General features: G+C 40.6%; 1 protein-coding gene across 23 annotated transcripts in view; it reads right to left on the bottom strand.

Moving 5' to 3' along the window:
• ANK3 (ankyrin 3) overlaps positions 1-16,256 on the bottom strand; it is a 205,785-nt gene that overhangs the window by 134,826 nt on the left and 54,703 nt on the right. For 15 of the 23 annotated variants that reach the window (XM_039382705.1, XM_039382698.1, XM_039382696.1 and 12 more), the window contains exons 2-8: positions 12,237-12,338; positions 11,674-11,772; positions 11,187-11,285; positions 7,080-7,178; positions 3,574-3,759; positions 3,000-3,023; positions 1,693-1,791 (exon numbers count right to left, since the gene is read on the bottom strand). In XM_039382705.1, coding sequence (XP_039238639.1) covers positions 1,693-1,791; positions 3,000-3,023; positions 3,574-3,759; positions 7,080-7,178; positions 11,187-11,285; positions 11,674-11,772; positions 12,237-12,338 — 708 coding nt within the window. The remainder of the gene's footprint in view (positions 1-1,692; positions 1,792-2,999; positions 3,024-3,573; positions 3,760-7,079; positions 7,179-11,186; positions 11,286-11,673; positions 11,773-12,236; positions 12,339-16,256) is intronic. The other 8 variants (XM_039382714.1, XM_039382718.1, XM_039382720.1 and 5 more) reach the window with 1 other exon arrangement.

The following is a 16,256-nucleotide window of genomic DNA, read 5'->3' as shown; positions in this document are numbered from 1 at the left end:
CTTAGCTTTGGAGATTTACCTTCATTCATAAAACACCATGTTGAATGAAGAGTGGGCCAGCACCAACACTTTTCACATGAACTCCTACTTACACTTAAAGGAAAAAATTCTGGGTCTGTGTTGTTCAAAATTTCTATTCCTGCTCTATCACACCCTCCACCAATTCCTCCTATTAACCATAGTCTCTAAAAAAGAACTGTTCAGGGTTTATTGGTTTAGTTTGGATTTTTTTAATATAAAAAGTTGTAAAAGTAAAATAGTAGTTTCTATGCTAAATAATCTCAATATTATTTTATTGTTTTCATGGGTTTGCAACGCTTGTCATAAACACTTTGCTGCATGTAAATATGTTCCTTAACTATAGAAGCATTCAAGTTTTTAGCTATACAAACCATCTAAAGTAAAAAAATACTGCAATTCACTTTTTGCTCTGTGCAAATGCTCTAAGCAATAGTATAAGAGCTGCTGGACTATCCATATGACATAATTCCCTTCATTAATATAATCTTGAATATACATTGGGGTTCCTTTGCTTTTTCTAATTTAATTGAAAAGTTGCTCCAGAATCTCATTACTTATATGTAATATTAATTATGAAATAACTATTAAATAATATTAATTATGATGATTTAATATTAAATCTCTAAATTTCTAGAAAACATTAATTCATGGTCAGTTTATACCTATTTACTCTTGCATCAGCATTTGCCTTCACTTTGAATGCCTCTTGTTCCCTTGATTTTATCTTCCTATAGTCTCAGGGATCACTACCACATTTCCTCCCTGGCTTTGTTTTGGTAAGGTTTAGTGAGCTAGATTTTGCACAGCCTCAGTTTGTCTCTTTTGCTGGTTGGTTTGTTGTTATTATTAATTTATTTATTTGGTCAGTTTTGGTTTTGGGGCACCAGGCTTGCAGAGCAGTCCAGTTGCCTCTGGTAGGATGGACCCACTCCACAGGCAAGAAGGCAGAACTGAAGCCACCATCAGCTGCTCCCCAACCAGCCCAGAGTGAACCAAGGGGACACTGGGAAAGCCCACAGTATTTCACTCCTGGCTCCTGACAATTTTTGATCCATCAGAGGAACTACCCTGTCACTCCCTGGGCTGTGTCTTGGCTTTGGTGCTCCCTTTACAGGGTCAGGAGGGTTAATTCCCTCATTCTACCGTGGTTTCTGCCATACAGCTCGCATTATTGACTCCTCTCCATTTCTAAATCTCATTCCATTTTCTACCTCTCCAGTGTCTCAGATGTCCTTCATTATGTATCACCTGACTCTCATATATGCAGTGAAGGGACAGATGCTTTATTCACCTGCGCTTCATGGTCACTGGAAACAACTGCACAGTGAGGAGAATTCAACAGGGACACAACACTCCTGCCATACCTTAAAGCTCTGGATGGAAGCTTTTGTATCACTGAATCCCAGTCTACCTTTGTTCCAGCAACACTGGAACTACGACAATAGCAGTTCCTTTTGATTAAAACAGATGTTTTCAAAGGTGAGGACTAGAGCTCAGGTTCAGTTCAGCAGCCCAGGGAAAGCCCCTTTACACTATATGGTAGCATAACAAGTGCAGTCAGGTCAGGCCCCTTGGCTGGTGGGAGCGACACACCTTTCCACACCTCTGTGGAAAAGCTGCTGCAAAGTGATGTTTTAGGCAAACTAGGCATAATTAATATCTCACACTCACCCTTGCAGTGAAGTCCACAGCAGCACCCCGATTTAACAGCAATGTGGCTACATTGATGTTTCCATAGTGAGCAGCTATGTGGAGGGGAGTGAACCCGCTCTGGAAAAAAGAAAACAAAACACAACCAATAGATACTTTTTAAAAATATTTCTGTATTGCTCCAAAATCTGTAGCACATCACTGACAAAAGCTAGTAATAGGAGTCTGCTGCAAGTCACCACTCCAATTCTGTACTAGTTTTCACTCACTGATGTTTATTTATAGTATCTCAGAGAGATATAAATAAAATCATATTGCTATGCAGGACGGAAAAAAAATTAACATAATTATTCTAGAAGATAAGAAGCTGAATAAAACTTTCAGTTATTCCAGAAAAACAACAGCAAAACATGTGAGTATTAAAGCAATGATCTGACTTTTATAAGAAATTAACTGCTAAGTAGAAATATGTAGTTATTGGTATTATGTCAGTCTTGCAAGTTAAATCTCTTTGAGATTCTTTGCAGAAGTTCAAATGCAAGTCATTTAATGGTATTTGCTAACTGATTTTTATAAATTCCAAGTAGATGCAAATGAAAATAACATCAAAGACTATTTTAAATTATTAATATAACTTTTTTTTCCAAGGGTTAGTACCATAAAGATCAGTCTCCCACTGTGGGCAATCACACTGGGTTATGTTCAGACACCCCAAGTTACCACCCTAAGCTTTACTGATAAAATTACTCGAGCAACTGATTTTCATACTTAAGTAGTTTTACTTCCTTATAAAATAATGCTAAAACATGCAGCAATTCCATCAATCCTGCAAAGTATGAAACCTTATGGGAACTAGATGCATTTCTAAATTGTTAGCAAGCCATGCTAGCTGCAACTGCCTTGCTTTGGGAGTTTTGCAGATATAAAACCACCATCAGATCATTCTATTTGCTGACACCATCAAGGTAAGTGTCATGCAGAAGCCTAGAATCAGACCTGGATGCACAGTGTGACAGGGTTGTCTGCAGCTCTTAACACATCTGATAAACACATGCTCCATGAGAATCCCTGAAAACTCCATCTTGCATAATACGGCTCTTTTACGATGGCAGTTGGTTCCCAAGAATGCTTAGCTCTTACTTTTAAACCCTAGTTTCAGCTGCAGAAAGCCCTGGTATCTAAACTACAGTCTTCTCTAGCACATGCTACTTCATTTCATCTAAAGCAGGTGTCTATCCTAATAAAAGGCGATGCAGAAAGGAGGAAGAAATGATGCAGCAGCACTAAGTCATGAAGGAGTGATGATGCATATATATATTTATATATACCTCTGTTGTTCTATTCACCATCATCTAGGTTAACACATTTGGAAGCAAAGAGGGGGAAAAAATGAACGGTTAGTTCACCACTGGTGACATGGATGCAGAAAGCTTCATGATTGCTACGTGGCATGGCAGCTCAGATGGCAGCACAACTGGCACACAAAGGAAGCTCGACGGAATGGAAGCTCAATGAGCAAGTATCTTGAATGCTAATTGTTACATGTTTACCAAAGTTTTTAAAGTAGAAACTGCACAAACAACTAATCAAATGGCTGAATTGTACAATACCTATAGCCCACCACTGCAGGACTGGCTTTCATTTCCAAGAGAATAATTCAAATAAAACTTTGTTTATTATTTTCCATTTGCAAAGTTTCTACAAGAGAAATTAACCCTGATTTAAACAGAAAGAGAACAGGGAAGAAAGAGGCAAAGGAAGCAAATCAGATGTTATTCTTAAGAAAAGGAAGTCACGTGTAACTGCAGCAAAAATGCTTCACACCGAGGGAGATCTTCACCAGATGTAATACATGTGGTCAGGACCTTGTAGCCTCAAACCTTTTTCCTTTTTCCAACTGACCTTTGACTCCACATCAGCGTTGTGGTCGTTCTGCAGGAGCAGGGCTGCTGCCTTGGTGTCGTCCTTGCGGGCAGCGATGTGAAGGGCGGGCAGACGGACTTTTCCCTTCGTATCATTTTCGAGCAGCAGCGAAACCACCTGGTCGTGACCTTGCTGCAAAGCCACTGCCAGAGGTGTGAAACCATCCTGCAACATACAACAGGGACTATAAACGCAGGTTCCAAGCTTCCCAGGGGGTGGGAAGGGGAAGGGAAGAGATCTCAGCATTAATTAACAGTACTGGCTCAAATTCAAACGCCAAGTGTAACGCAGTGCAAATTAAAATTAGCCCACAATGAGTAAAGTGTTGGTGAAGTAGGTTCCAAATGCTCAAAACACCTTTCTGGCACTTCAGACTTAACATAAAATTACAAGACACGAGCAAACAAACATGATTGAGACTTGAAGGAAAGAAAAAAAGCAAAATCACTCACAAATTAACAATTAATTATACAGATGCTTACTTATGTAAATGTTTAATTATACAAAAGGTATAAAAAGCTGAAATTTTAAAATTAAAATTGTTAACGATGTCTCCATAGTAAATTATCATCCATTCCCTCCACATCTGTAGATTATTATCTATTTTATTATTTTTAAGAAAAAACCACCCAAACCAAAACAAAGAAAAAAATCCCACAATACTTGATCTTTATCCTCTGATATATTTTATATGTGGATTTAAAATATGATAATTGAATATGAATACCCTATTCTCCAATATACCAGTTGTTTTACTACAATTTCCATTTATGAAAATTTAAATACACATGATGGACAATTCTCTGACAAACAGAAATTATTTCCTTCAGGTTAGCTAATAGCCAAATCAGTGGAGAATAAGAAACCTGGAAAACAGAAGGTTTTTGTTTAACAGATTTCAGAGCAGATTTCTCAAACACATGAAAAGTACACTCAGGGATGCTTTTATAATTTTATTTTTATGGATTCTTAGGAAATTAAAGAATGAAAGAGTTATCATTTATATTTTGCTCCTTCCCAAACATTTAACTGTCATTCCAATCCAGGGACACTTTCAGCTTTGCACAATATCCTTAAATCACTCAAAAAATCACAAAGGCAGATTACTTGAGATGTTTATTTATTACATTTGTCTCTCAATGACTATATCCAAAGCTTGTACTACCAAACTTCACTACAGTTTAGTAAACAAACACCTTCTTTCGCTTTGCAACTACTGCTGTCATAGTGAAACTGTGTAAGGATGAAACAGAAATGCAGCAGTGACGCAGAAGGATGTAGATCCTCACCCTATATCAAAGGTGCAGAGTTGAAGTGGTAACTTTTTAACTTTTAGAATGCAAAGTAATGTTTTCAACAAGGAACTTCTTTCTCTAGCTTACCAAACAAATAACACCTCAATTTAGGAGGAGAAAAAGGAGAGGCTCTGAAAAAGAGCATATTTTCAAAATCTGGTGGGAGGAGTGAGAGGGGGGCAGGAACCACTGAATTCAGGGAATCACTGAAATTCTTTGAGTCCTAACAAGCTTTCCCTTAATTTTTTTCCCCTCATTTAAGCAACCTTTCATGCTGCCTCCAGCTCCCCATCCTCCAGCAGCGGGGCAGGGCTCTGGGCTGCAGTCAAACAACCACACAGCCTCAGACAGTGAGCAGAGGGGTGTGAAAAACGCTGTGCAGCTCTGAAGGCCAAGAAACCTCCGTGAGCATCCCCACAAGAGGGCTCTGGCAATGTAGCTATGCTGTACCTGCAGAAATGGGGGCTCTTGCCTGGAGAAACCCTGGGGACCTTGGCTTCCTGCTCTACTTACACAGCTGATGGGGCGGCAAATTCAGCCACTTCACATAGAAGAGGAGTGTAGGTATCTACAATGTCTTTGCTTATCAGGCTTTCTCTTCTGCTCAAAATGCTGCTAACAATAATATATATTAAAAAGCAATCTTAGGAAAACATTTTCTCCTTTCCCTAAGGAAAAGTGAGCAGGCAAATGGGTTGGAGCCCTTCATTTCAAGGCCAGAAGAGCTGCCATCCCCTATACCTGCAGTTTCCTAACTCTGATGAGAGTTGCCCATCATTTCAGTGTGTGCAGAAATTCCTGTACCAAGGCCAAACAAACTGCCATCGGGAATATTAGCACTGACAAGAATGCATTTCCACCAAGTGCTCCCCGAAGGTGCCAACTTACAAAAGCAATTCCAAGTGCCGTGATCTAAGCACTATAATCAATGGCTGCAGTTTAAAACATAAGTCAAAGCCCATCCCAGAAAAAAAACCAAACAAACCAACAAAATCAAAATCCAAAAATTCATTTTACAAAAATAGAACGAACTATTTTCTTTGTTTAGATTAAAACACCTTCATTAAAGAGTTTTAATTTTTATAGACTATTTAGCTAAGTGGCAATCCTTTAATTAAAAAAGTTCTTGTACTTAAGATAAAGAGAAATCAGATTTATATGGAGACTTGGAACAAGAGAAAATAAAAAAGTACCCATAAGCAACTATCTCAAACAAGAAAGGCAATCAAGGCAACACTGTTTTGTAGTCTGGTATCTTCAAAGGAATTCTCCATGGGTAAAATTAGATTGCACCTTATCATCAAGCTGAGTTGGAGAAAAGCTCAACCTAAACTGACATACAGTGCTCAAGGGAAAAACAACACCAAAGAAAAAGATCCAAGTACCTATTCAATTTTTTTTTTAAATCTATTTTCAGAAAATTGTACAGTGTATACAGAGTATATTGAGACTTAGGAATGCTGAGGGTTCTGTGTCTTCCTTCTTTCCAAGTTTTTATAAAGAAATAGAAATGAGATTACTGAAAACTTCAAATTTCAATTAATTTTCACACGTAAAATATTTCATTTTGGTATATATTTGGTATATATATTTTCATTTCTTGACTTTCATATCTTTGAGGATTTCTAGAAAGTAGCTCTGATGTACACTTCTAGCTAAAACTCATTTTTAGCGATTTTGGAAACTTAATTTTGATCCATTAGTGATGGATTTTTTACAGTCTTGACTTCAAAAGAGTAAGATTCCATACCTACATCATTATACAGTGACACCATGAGGTATAGGGTGGCAATAAGCTAATTTTGCATTTCAAGTAACCTCGGGTTTTTCCTGGTATCCCAGGCTGGCTCCAAAGCACAGGTAGACAGTTGTTCTTGCCTTATGGTTGCCATCCTTCTCATTACTATTTTTAATGAAAGCACAGAGAACTTTTATATTATACATACAGCTTCCCTGTTTCAGCACTTAACCTGAAAGATTACCAGTTATGACTAAGAACACATCTATATTTAGAACTGTTTCTAGTTATTTTTTTTTTAATTTTAGAAATGGGAAGAGAGAGCTTAAATTGCTGAGCTTTTTATTCGTCTTTAATTTTGTATTTAAAAGACTAGTTTGATATAAGCTGGCAGAAGTTGCTGCTGAAGCACATTTTACTTTGTTCATAAAGCGTGAAATTCAAACTTTTACCTCTGTGGCAAGGCTTTGACTGGCACCATTGTCAAGAAGAAACTTAACAACCTCCAGGTGGTTTTCTTGGGCTGCCATGTACAGTGGAGTGAAGCCATTCTGAAATAGGAAAACAAGAGTGTAAACACTCTGCAGACATTTCATACATAGCACAGGTCTGCCAAAGTCAGGTAGATCAGGAGAGAAATAAATTAACTGTTTGTTCACACACCAGTTAATCAATCTCCCTTGACTTAACTGAAGATGGGAGAGGGGTAATATTATTTAAAGGGACACAGTGGAATCTTTCAGCCAGATACAATTCCTACAGCTAGGTGAGAATAATTCCTTTTATATCTATTGTGAAGTTATACGAAAAATCAATCTGGACAGATGATTTGGTAGTAATTTCCTGATAAATACAGCCACAGCACGGGAAATGCAAAACGGGACAGGGAAATACAATTCAAGTCTGTAGCAAAAGCAAGAGCAATGGCTCTTTGGACTAATTGCCAATTTTTCCTCTTCTTTCCATTAGCTTTGACTTCTCTTTCACTTGTCCAGCTACATATGCCTTCCATCTCCTCGAAGAGCTGCCTTCTGAGCACAGTCTGCTTGTGGTCACTGAGCTACTTCATATTTCAGGCACCAGGAGATCTGAGGATCATTGGTTCTCAGTAGTCTGAGAGAGGTTTATCAGTGTTTCCGACCACATTAGAGCATCTCTCAAATTATGCTTAAGTGAGTGATTTCAATCAATGCAATACAAGTATTAGAGGCTGCAGAGCTTAACTCATTCTTCAGTAAGTGCCTTCCTCTTACAGTCAATGCTTTTGTCTTTGCCTTAACTGTAAACAGGTCACAGCCTTTCAGAAATTGAATTTTTGGGGACTAACATTAAGGCAATGTATCTTTTCCCTATTTTTATAAGAACTTCTGAAATCTCTGCTACAGTTACGCAGGACACTGACTTGGATTCTGCAGAAAAACTAACAGAGCCAGAGATGAGCTGAGAAGAGTTTGGCCGTATATTTGCATCAAAGACGAAACATCCACATTGCTGGGCTCTGGAGAGGTGAAGGGAAACCACAGCTTAAGACCTATAGGAGTGAAAGTGGGCTGAGTTACAGCTGCAGTGAAAACTGCCAGAGCAGCGGGGCAGAGCTGAGGGCACAGGAGAGCACAGGTGACCTAAGGCCAAGCACGAGGGAGGCTCCTCTGGCAGCAGAGACAAACACGAGGTCAGAACAAAGGACAGGAGGAGACGAGATGGCGTGAACTGGATGTTTGATCCAAGGGGAGCTTTCACCATCAGCCAGACACTGAGCAGCTGTGAGGCCACATGTTTACAAGGCTCGCACAAGCTGCAGGGTCTGCTGCTGCTGCCCCAGTATTTTGATCATTTGGTCTCTGTTCAGGAAAGCACAGCTACAAGCATAAAGTCCTATCACAGCCAAAGCCTCGGGTTAGCAATGTGTTAATGCACTCTCTAGAACCGAGGCCTAACGCCTTAGTTTCCACGCACACAAAATTCTACTTAATTAAAAGCAAATAAGCCAGAAAGCACTTGCTTTCTGGTACCCAATATGTCACACTACAAGTTATTATAGTGAACAGCAGTCTGGCATTTGTCCCTGTCATTTCATGGCATACTCAATATCTATTTACTAACTCAGTTGGAAAGAAAGATTAATTTTTTCAGTTTCAAATATTTGCAGTTAGAAAGGCAGCAGGAAAGACTACCTAATTATTAAGTTTCAGAAAATAATTAATAGGCAAAAATTCTCAGAACCAAGTATTACTATCATTTAGGGACACAGAAGAACCTTTTCTCCTGTGTTAAATTAGCGTAAGGTTTTCAACATCTTCCCCCCCCATATTTTGCATTTTCTTCTCTCTTCATAAAGAGGCTGGAATTGCCAGAGCAGCACAAGCCTAAGGAAATAATTTTGTCTTCAATAATGATACATAGCCCTTAGAAGAGGTACAACATTCAAACTCAGTAAAAATTTACAGTTTGGAGGTGTTTCTTTTACAGACGGGAAGATTTGGTTAAAGAAAACCCTAACATCCCTAACTGTCAGCGTGGAAGAGCTGTTACCTTCAAGGAAAGAGGAGACAAAGCCAAACTCACAGAAAACAGGTCTTTTAACAAAACAAAAAAAATCTTTGGGTAGTCTCTGCGGGTATGCCAGATTCAGCAGAACTTTATTCTAAGCTTTAATAGGGCACAAGGGATCTCAACACCACAAACAAAGCTGGTCCAGGGGCTATTTGGTAACAGGGGGCACCAGGGACCTCCTCAAAAGGCTAATCTCAGCTGGGATATCTCACTGCCAGGTATTGCTGTGGAATGGACAATATATGTGTTGTATGTGTGTCCCAAGTAAAAACACCAAAGGCAACCATAATGGGGTGGGGGGAGAAATAAATCTTTACTTCTTGTATGTTAGTAGAATAAGGGTAACATGTGGCAAAACCTTAGGGTGTATGGACAATGCAGTTATATAAGATGTTTACAATCTCAGATTATTTTTAGTTTCAGGGCTGAATACACAAGTTCTCAAACACAAGCATTTAGAAAAGATCCTGTCAACCCCATCTTAATTTCTTTAACAGGCAAACCTTAACAGCCATGGAAGATTTTACTTAAAAATACTGTTTGTTGTTGTTGTGCTCTTTAAATGTAAATTGTATGGTGCCTGGAACCAAATATTGCTGTACTAGCTAGTATAAAGGGTAAAAAAAGGAGAACTGAGCCACCCATTTTCTTTGTCCAGGTGAAGAAAACATGAAATATAGACCACAAATAACTAGGATTCTTGAAATAGATTCTATTAAGCATTTTGTTCATATTACTTGAGAGACCAATTAATTAAAATCCCACCATGCTTCTTTAAAATGTAAATTTTTTAATTTCCCTTTTGAACAAACATTTCCTATCATGCCCACATCTTTATAATACAGAAAAATGGCAATACTGGGCCAGCTGAGAAGACTGTCTGAACCCTTCTCTGACACTGCCTGCCTGCTAGCCAGTCCCTGAGCAGGGAGAACAGGAATGGGGCAGCATGCAGGGACATCTCTGGCACAGTCACCTGTCTTTCAGCAATCTGCAGTTCATGCATTTTTCGAGCCAGAGTTTTTCTGTTTCATTTCACTGCTCTGCTCTTAACACCAGCACTGTTTTATTTCAAATTCTCTATAATTGACCTAAACATTCATTCAAAGGACTTGACCAAAGTTATAAGCTCTGCATATGCTTGCAGTAGCTCCTTGTACAAGGAAAGGGGATGAGCTCAATTAAGCCTGAGACAGTCAATTATGTGAAAGAGGATCCCTTTATCTGAACACGTTCTCTCCCACTCTCCTGTTCTATCTGTATCTCCTCTGACTCTAACAAGTTAGCAGCTCGTAGGACACTCCTAGGGCAGATCTCAGGTTGAAGGGTACATACTTTACTGTGCTGCCTGTTACACAACCACTTCCAGTACCCTGCAAACACCCCTGGATGTGCCTCCACTTCCTTCCTCTCCAGGGGTGTGCAGCTTTGGGACAACTTGAAACAGAGACGTTATTTCTACGTTTTCTCTGTTGATAAACGAGGTGGGCAACTGAGAGTTAATCCTAGGATTGCTGACATCCCATGTGGGAAAAGACCTGAACATAGCCTGGGATTTCACTGCACCATCACGCCGGTGGTGGAGGATATGTCCATGATGCCTCCTGGTACTCTCAGACCACCCGGCAAGGGGTAGAGCAGACAAGGGAGAGCTGGAAGCATTTGAAGGTTTAATTGTCTGTTGAGTCCTATCTGAAGATAGGAATGAACTCAACACTACACTCACTAAAGGGGCTGCTTCAGTAATAAAATGCCAGCACTGTGTTCAGACTTTGCCCTTGCACCTGTTGTTGTTACCTGTGTGCATGGAACAGCCAAAAAAAAGACTGTTTTTCTTTTATGATACATTCATCCCAGTGACTCTATCAAACCCAATTTTCAAGAGCCAACATTAACACAGCGAGATCCACCAAATACACTTACAAATATTATAGTTTTTAAGGGGAGAACAATTTTAATGTCAGCAAAGTATTTGGTAGTACCAAACAGGGACGTTATTACTTTACCTGAGACTGTGCATTGACGTTGGCTCGATTCGTAACCAAAACTTTGACGACTTCTGCTTGTCCAGCGAGGGATGCTATGTGCAATGCTGTGTTTCCTTTCTGAAATTAGAGACAGTGATATTTGAAAGGAGTAAAAAACCTGAGCTTGAATACATAACACAATCAAGAACAGGTTAAACTTTAAACACTTTAAAATATAGTATTCCCTGCAATAAAATACTCCTGAATGCCTCTAATGGGTGACTTATTTTAGAAGACAGGGACAGAAACCAAAAGAGGAATCTACAATTTGTCTAGTAAATATCCTCCCTAGTAATGTGTGACATTTCCTATCATCTGAAAAGTTTCTATTAAACAATTATTGAGACCACCCCATCAGTAGAAACCAGGCAATTACTGCTGCAGCAATGCCTGTGATCATTTGGCCAACACCCTGTGCCCTTGCCAGTAGTGTGAACAAGGGAACAACTAGACAGGCCTGACTGACCTTTGTTGCTGCATCCACACTGGCACCTCGCTGTATCAGTTCAGAGACAACTTCTACATGTCCTTCTTTGGAAGCGAGATGGAGAGCATTCAACCCATTCTGATTGAAAAAGAAAAGGAGAAGGGAAAAAAGAAAAGCAATGAGAAAGATTGGCAAAGGTTTTCCCATCGACCAAACATACCAGGAGACAAATTATTATTAACCCACTGAGAGGACTGCTTCTAAAAACTACTCTTAGGTAAATTTTACAAGAAATAGATTATGAGGAAAGAGTAAGAATTAAGTCAAAATATATTAGCTCTGGGGTCTCAAGTTCTGTGTGCTGTCCCATGATCTGACGTAATATAAATGGAATGAAAGATAACATTAAACAGCACAACATTCTCCAAGTGCACGTGGAATGGTCTCTGGGTAAGGGGGACAGTGTTAATTGGACAAAATATGTAAACATGGCTCATCAAAAGCATTTAAGTTATCTCTGACATGAAGTGTAACTATAAAGAGAAATTAAAGAAACTGAGAAAGGTATTTATCCAGCAAATTTGATCAAAATATTCTTCAACCTGATTTGAAATGTTGATGTCCACTCCATTTTTTAAGTAGTCGAGAGCCTTTTCCAAGTTGCCAGCTCGAGCAGCTCTCAGGTAACTTGCATTTGTGTCAGACTGCAAGAGAAAAAAGAAAAGTCCCATTAGAAATTACGGCACAGTATAAATACACATTCCCTTGGATAAGGAGTTACTAATGATTCAACATATTGCACATTTAACTAGACAATAAAGGATCCCAAACCACTTTATCAAATGTGGGTCAAGCCCTGCTCTCCTTGCTCAGGCACACTCCCTGTGGTGTGGGTGGGCTGCCTGCCCGACTGGGCAGCACGAGGCTCGACTTCACATATGGACATGAATTATGTAGCACTGTCTAACATGCAAGGCCAGTCGCCAGGGACACATCTGGTACCCAGCATGGAAGACAAACATGGTAAAGCTCAGAAACGGACTTCATGGAAATCACTCCGCTCTTTCCTAAAGTGCCACACCACCTTTAATATCCCAGCTGAACAGAGCAGACCAGTAATATGAGATCTAACGTGAGAGATTTTAAAAAAAATTCAAAACAGCCAACCACTGAAGGACTGGATTAGCAGAATTAAAAAACCCCATGGTTCTACAAATGATCACATTTTAAAGTCTCGTGTCTTATTACATTTTGGTTCATTTTCTCCATCCTCCTTCATTTTATAGCACATTTTTTTTACAAAGTCTGTCCACATCCAGTGAGGAAGCCAGAAATCCTTAGGTATAGTGCCATCATTTAAAATGCACTTTCAGGTTTTTTTTTCAGGTCTTGCATTAAAGACAGCTATGCAAATTTGCTTTATGATGACTTTAGTTTGAATGTAAGGATGACGGAAATGTTGGTTAAGTCATGAAAGAATCACTGAAAGCAAATCCCATCCCCAGAGGGTTTTAACAACAAGTTATGCAAATATCCATGGAGGATGGTTTAGATAATGCTGATCCTGCCTTGGAGCAAGTGGAACGAGCTGGGTTAGCTTTCAAGAGGGACAAATTGTATATCTGTGATTTTATCTGTGCCACAGCTTTCCCTGGCATCTTGGGCAGACAACACATTTTTTGGTGCCCTCTTCTCGATTGCTATAGCAGGAATTCTCTTCTCCCCTCCCGCCCCCCCCAGTATCATTTCATCACAGGCTTACATCATTGCAGCTTTAAGTGCTTTATGATCCTTTAAGGTTATAAGAGAGTGCGACAATTACCTTCAGAGAAAAAATAAATGCAGTGAGAGCTAAGAGAAATACAAAGCACCCTGGCACCAAAACTCAGTTACTGTTGCGCAGATAATTTATATTTTTTTAATCCCAAATTTCTGGATTTGCTATATTTTCTCCTCTCCTGTCAATACAGCCACTGCAAACCAGATGTTCTGTTCAAGCATTGCTTCAAGCCCATCAGAGGCCACCTTCATGCGCAGGATGAAGCAGTCTTGGGTACAATGACAGCAAAATGGAAAGTGAGTAGAAAGTCTGCTTTTTCCCTTGTACCCATACAAGCTACAAGAGTATATTTTACCAGTACTTTCAACACAACAAGCTCTCTCTTCCAAGGAGAGAACCATTACTCATGAACTCCTAGTTTTCTCCCGAGTTTTGCACACATGGCATTCTGCTTTGCAATGGCAGGTCACTCACTAGCTTACAGCCTTGCCTGCTTTTATCATTCTTTTCCAAGCACTCTGTAACTGTAACTCTGATCGTTACAAACCAACTTCTTCGCAGTGTGCTTCCAACAAAACCAAACACTGATGTTTAATTAGGCTTTACCAAAAACGAGGTGCTGCTACAAACTACAGGGTCATAACCGCAAAGACTACGGGGAGGAAAAGCTGCCTGGAGAGGTGTGGTAAAACACTTCCATTTGGAAGACCATCTGAACTGTGCAATGCAGATTATTACAGGAGACAGGTCATATTCTCAGTGCTTAGCAACAGCAGCCACCGGGGTAAAAAACAGGTCAGCATTTTATCAGCATTACTGAAGGTATGAGGCAGGACTCAACAGAGCGGGAGCCTTTTTGTCAGAGGGCAGTGGCATGTCTGTTTGGCACAGTCAGCAAGTGGATGAGAATGAACATCAGCTGTTTACAGCTGCTTCTGGGTGGGGAAGGGATGCACCAGAGCAGCTTGCTATGGAAAATCATATCCTGCCAGTCACATTAACACATGCCAGACAAGGAACACCACTCAGAGTCATTCAAACCTTTCTGTTCGCTCAAATAAAATGGAGGTGGAGAGGCAGGAGGACTGACACACAGCTGATATTCACATCGATACCTAACTGCAGTTTCACTGTAGAGGGAGAGCAATGCCTGTGTCTTTTACAGACTTGGGCATGACTTTTGGTCTGGATCCCTTTCCCTCCACGGCATGGGGAGGCCCAGTTCTAGTTCCATTTCCGTCTGAGGAACCATTCCGACGTCTTGAAGGATAGGGAAAGGGAACTCCAGCACCAGGGGTTTCTTCAGGTCCTGAGCCTGGAGGGGAGAGGTGCCCTCCCTTTCTCCCCCCACCCACGTGGTTCCATGGCCAGCACGGAGACAGCACACCCGGCATGGAGAGGAGGCAAGAGAGAGTTTATTGTTGGGGATGTTACATTTATAGGGTTTAGGAGGATTTACAGAGTAACCAATTAGAAGTCTCAAGGGGCTTACAGGAACACCCAATCACAGGAAGGGGTTAACAAGGTCCAGTGAGAACACCTTAGGACATCTTCCCAGGACATTCCTGCATGGGAGATAACAGTTGCTGTGGGGGGTGTTGGGAAGAAGAAGCATGTGTTTGCAAAGAGACCACAAAAAGCCATTTTAAGACATGTTTAAACAACAGTTTTCCCATATAATGCAGGTTTAATGCCACATTTTGGACTTAAGGATTCTTGGAAGACTTATGGGCTCTTGGAAGAACTTACTAACAGAAGAAAGGACAAAGGTCAGGTTCCACTTCCAGCCCGAGGACATATAAAAATGTTTCAAACCAAGCTATCTCAGGTGCTGCTAAGTGATGCACAAATCCATTCCTGAAATCCTTCAAGAAAACAGCATGCCCTTCTTTTCTAGTCACCCCTCAGAACTCACTCCTTGTGCTAAAACTGCCCAGACTCATCACTAACACCGGCAGCCAGGTTGCCATCCAAGCAGCGGGGTTGGTGTGGTGCTGGGTCCAGCATCCCTCAGCCTGGACTCCCAGTGCTCAGACAACCACAGTCTCCCAGTACAAGGGGCACTCTACAGGAAAAGCAGCATTGACACGTGCAGGCATGACACCAACAAATGGGAAGCACCCAGGGAAGCTGTCAGCACGCCTGGGATAACCCAAACTCTCCCACAGTTCAGCTGGTCTCAGTTGGCACATCCAGTTTCCACCTTGCTGGGTTCTAGTTACTTGAATGTGATGTGAGCCGTGTGACACTGCATGAGCTGCCTTAGCAACCAGGGTGTAACACATCCCTGTGCTCTGAGAAGTGGGGAAACCTCTTCTTCTGAGCTTGGCTGAAGCTCCCAAGACCTCAGACTGGGTTAACTCACCCATTCTGGGCCACCATGTACAGGAACCTTGAGATCTGCACAGAGGGATAACAGACTGAGGGTGTAAAATTGTGTAAAAAAGTTCTACAGGGCTTCTGGGACTCTCTCCATCCACTGTGGTCTCAGCCATAAGCAGAAACAAGCAGTGACATCAGAGAGAAAAGAGAACCAACGTCACTGGAAACCAAAAGCAATTTCAGCCTCTCTAAAAGTAGCATTGGCAGCTTCCACTTACCCTATTAACTAAGGCATTACTTCAGACCTACTCAGGTAGCAAACAGACTTTCAAGCTTTTTCTACCTTGGAGACCCTTGTTTTTAAGACATTCCACTTCCAAAACCCAGGACAACCAATGAATGTTATCCAACTTCCATAAAACCTCAGCATAGGGGTCAGTAAAAATTGATCAAAAGCGTTAACCCAAAACTTCCACATTTTTGAACCTAGAATTTCTCACCTTACCTTTATTGTAAGCCT

Source organism: Pipra filicauda, unplaced genomic scaffold (assembly GCF_003945595.2).
Source record: "Pipra filicauda isolate LSUMZ 115617 unplaced genomic scaffold, ASM394559v2 scaffold111_size4109106_pilon, whole genome shotgun sequence".
In the NCBI taxonomy this organism is placed as follows: domain Eukaryota; kingdom Metazoa; phylum Chordata; class Aves; order Passeriformes; family Pipridae; genus Pipra; species Pipra filicauda.
This window is presented reverse-complemented; position numbering and strand designations above follow the sequence as displayed.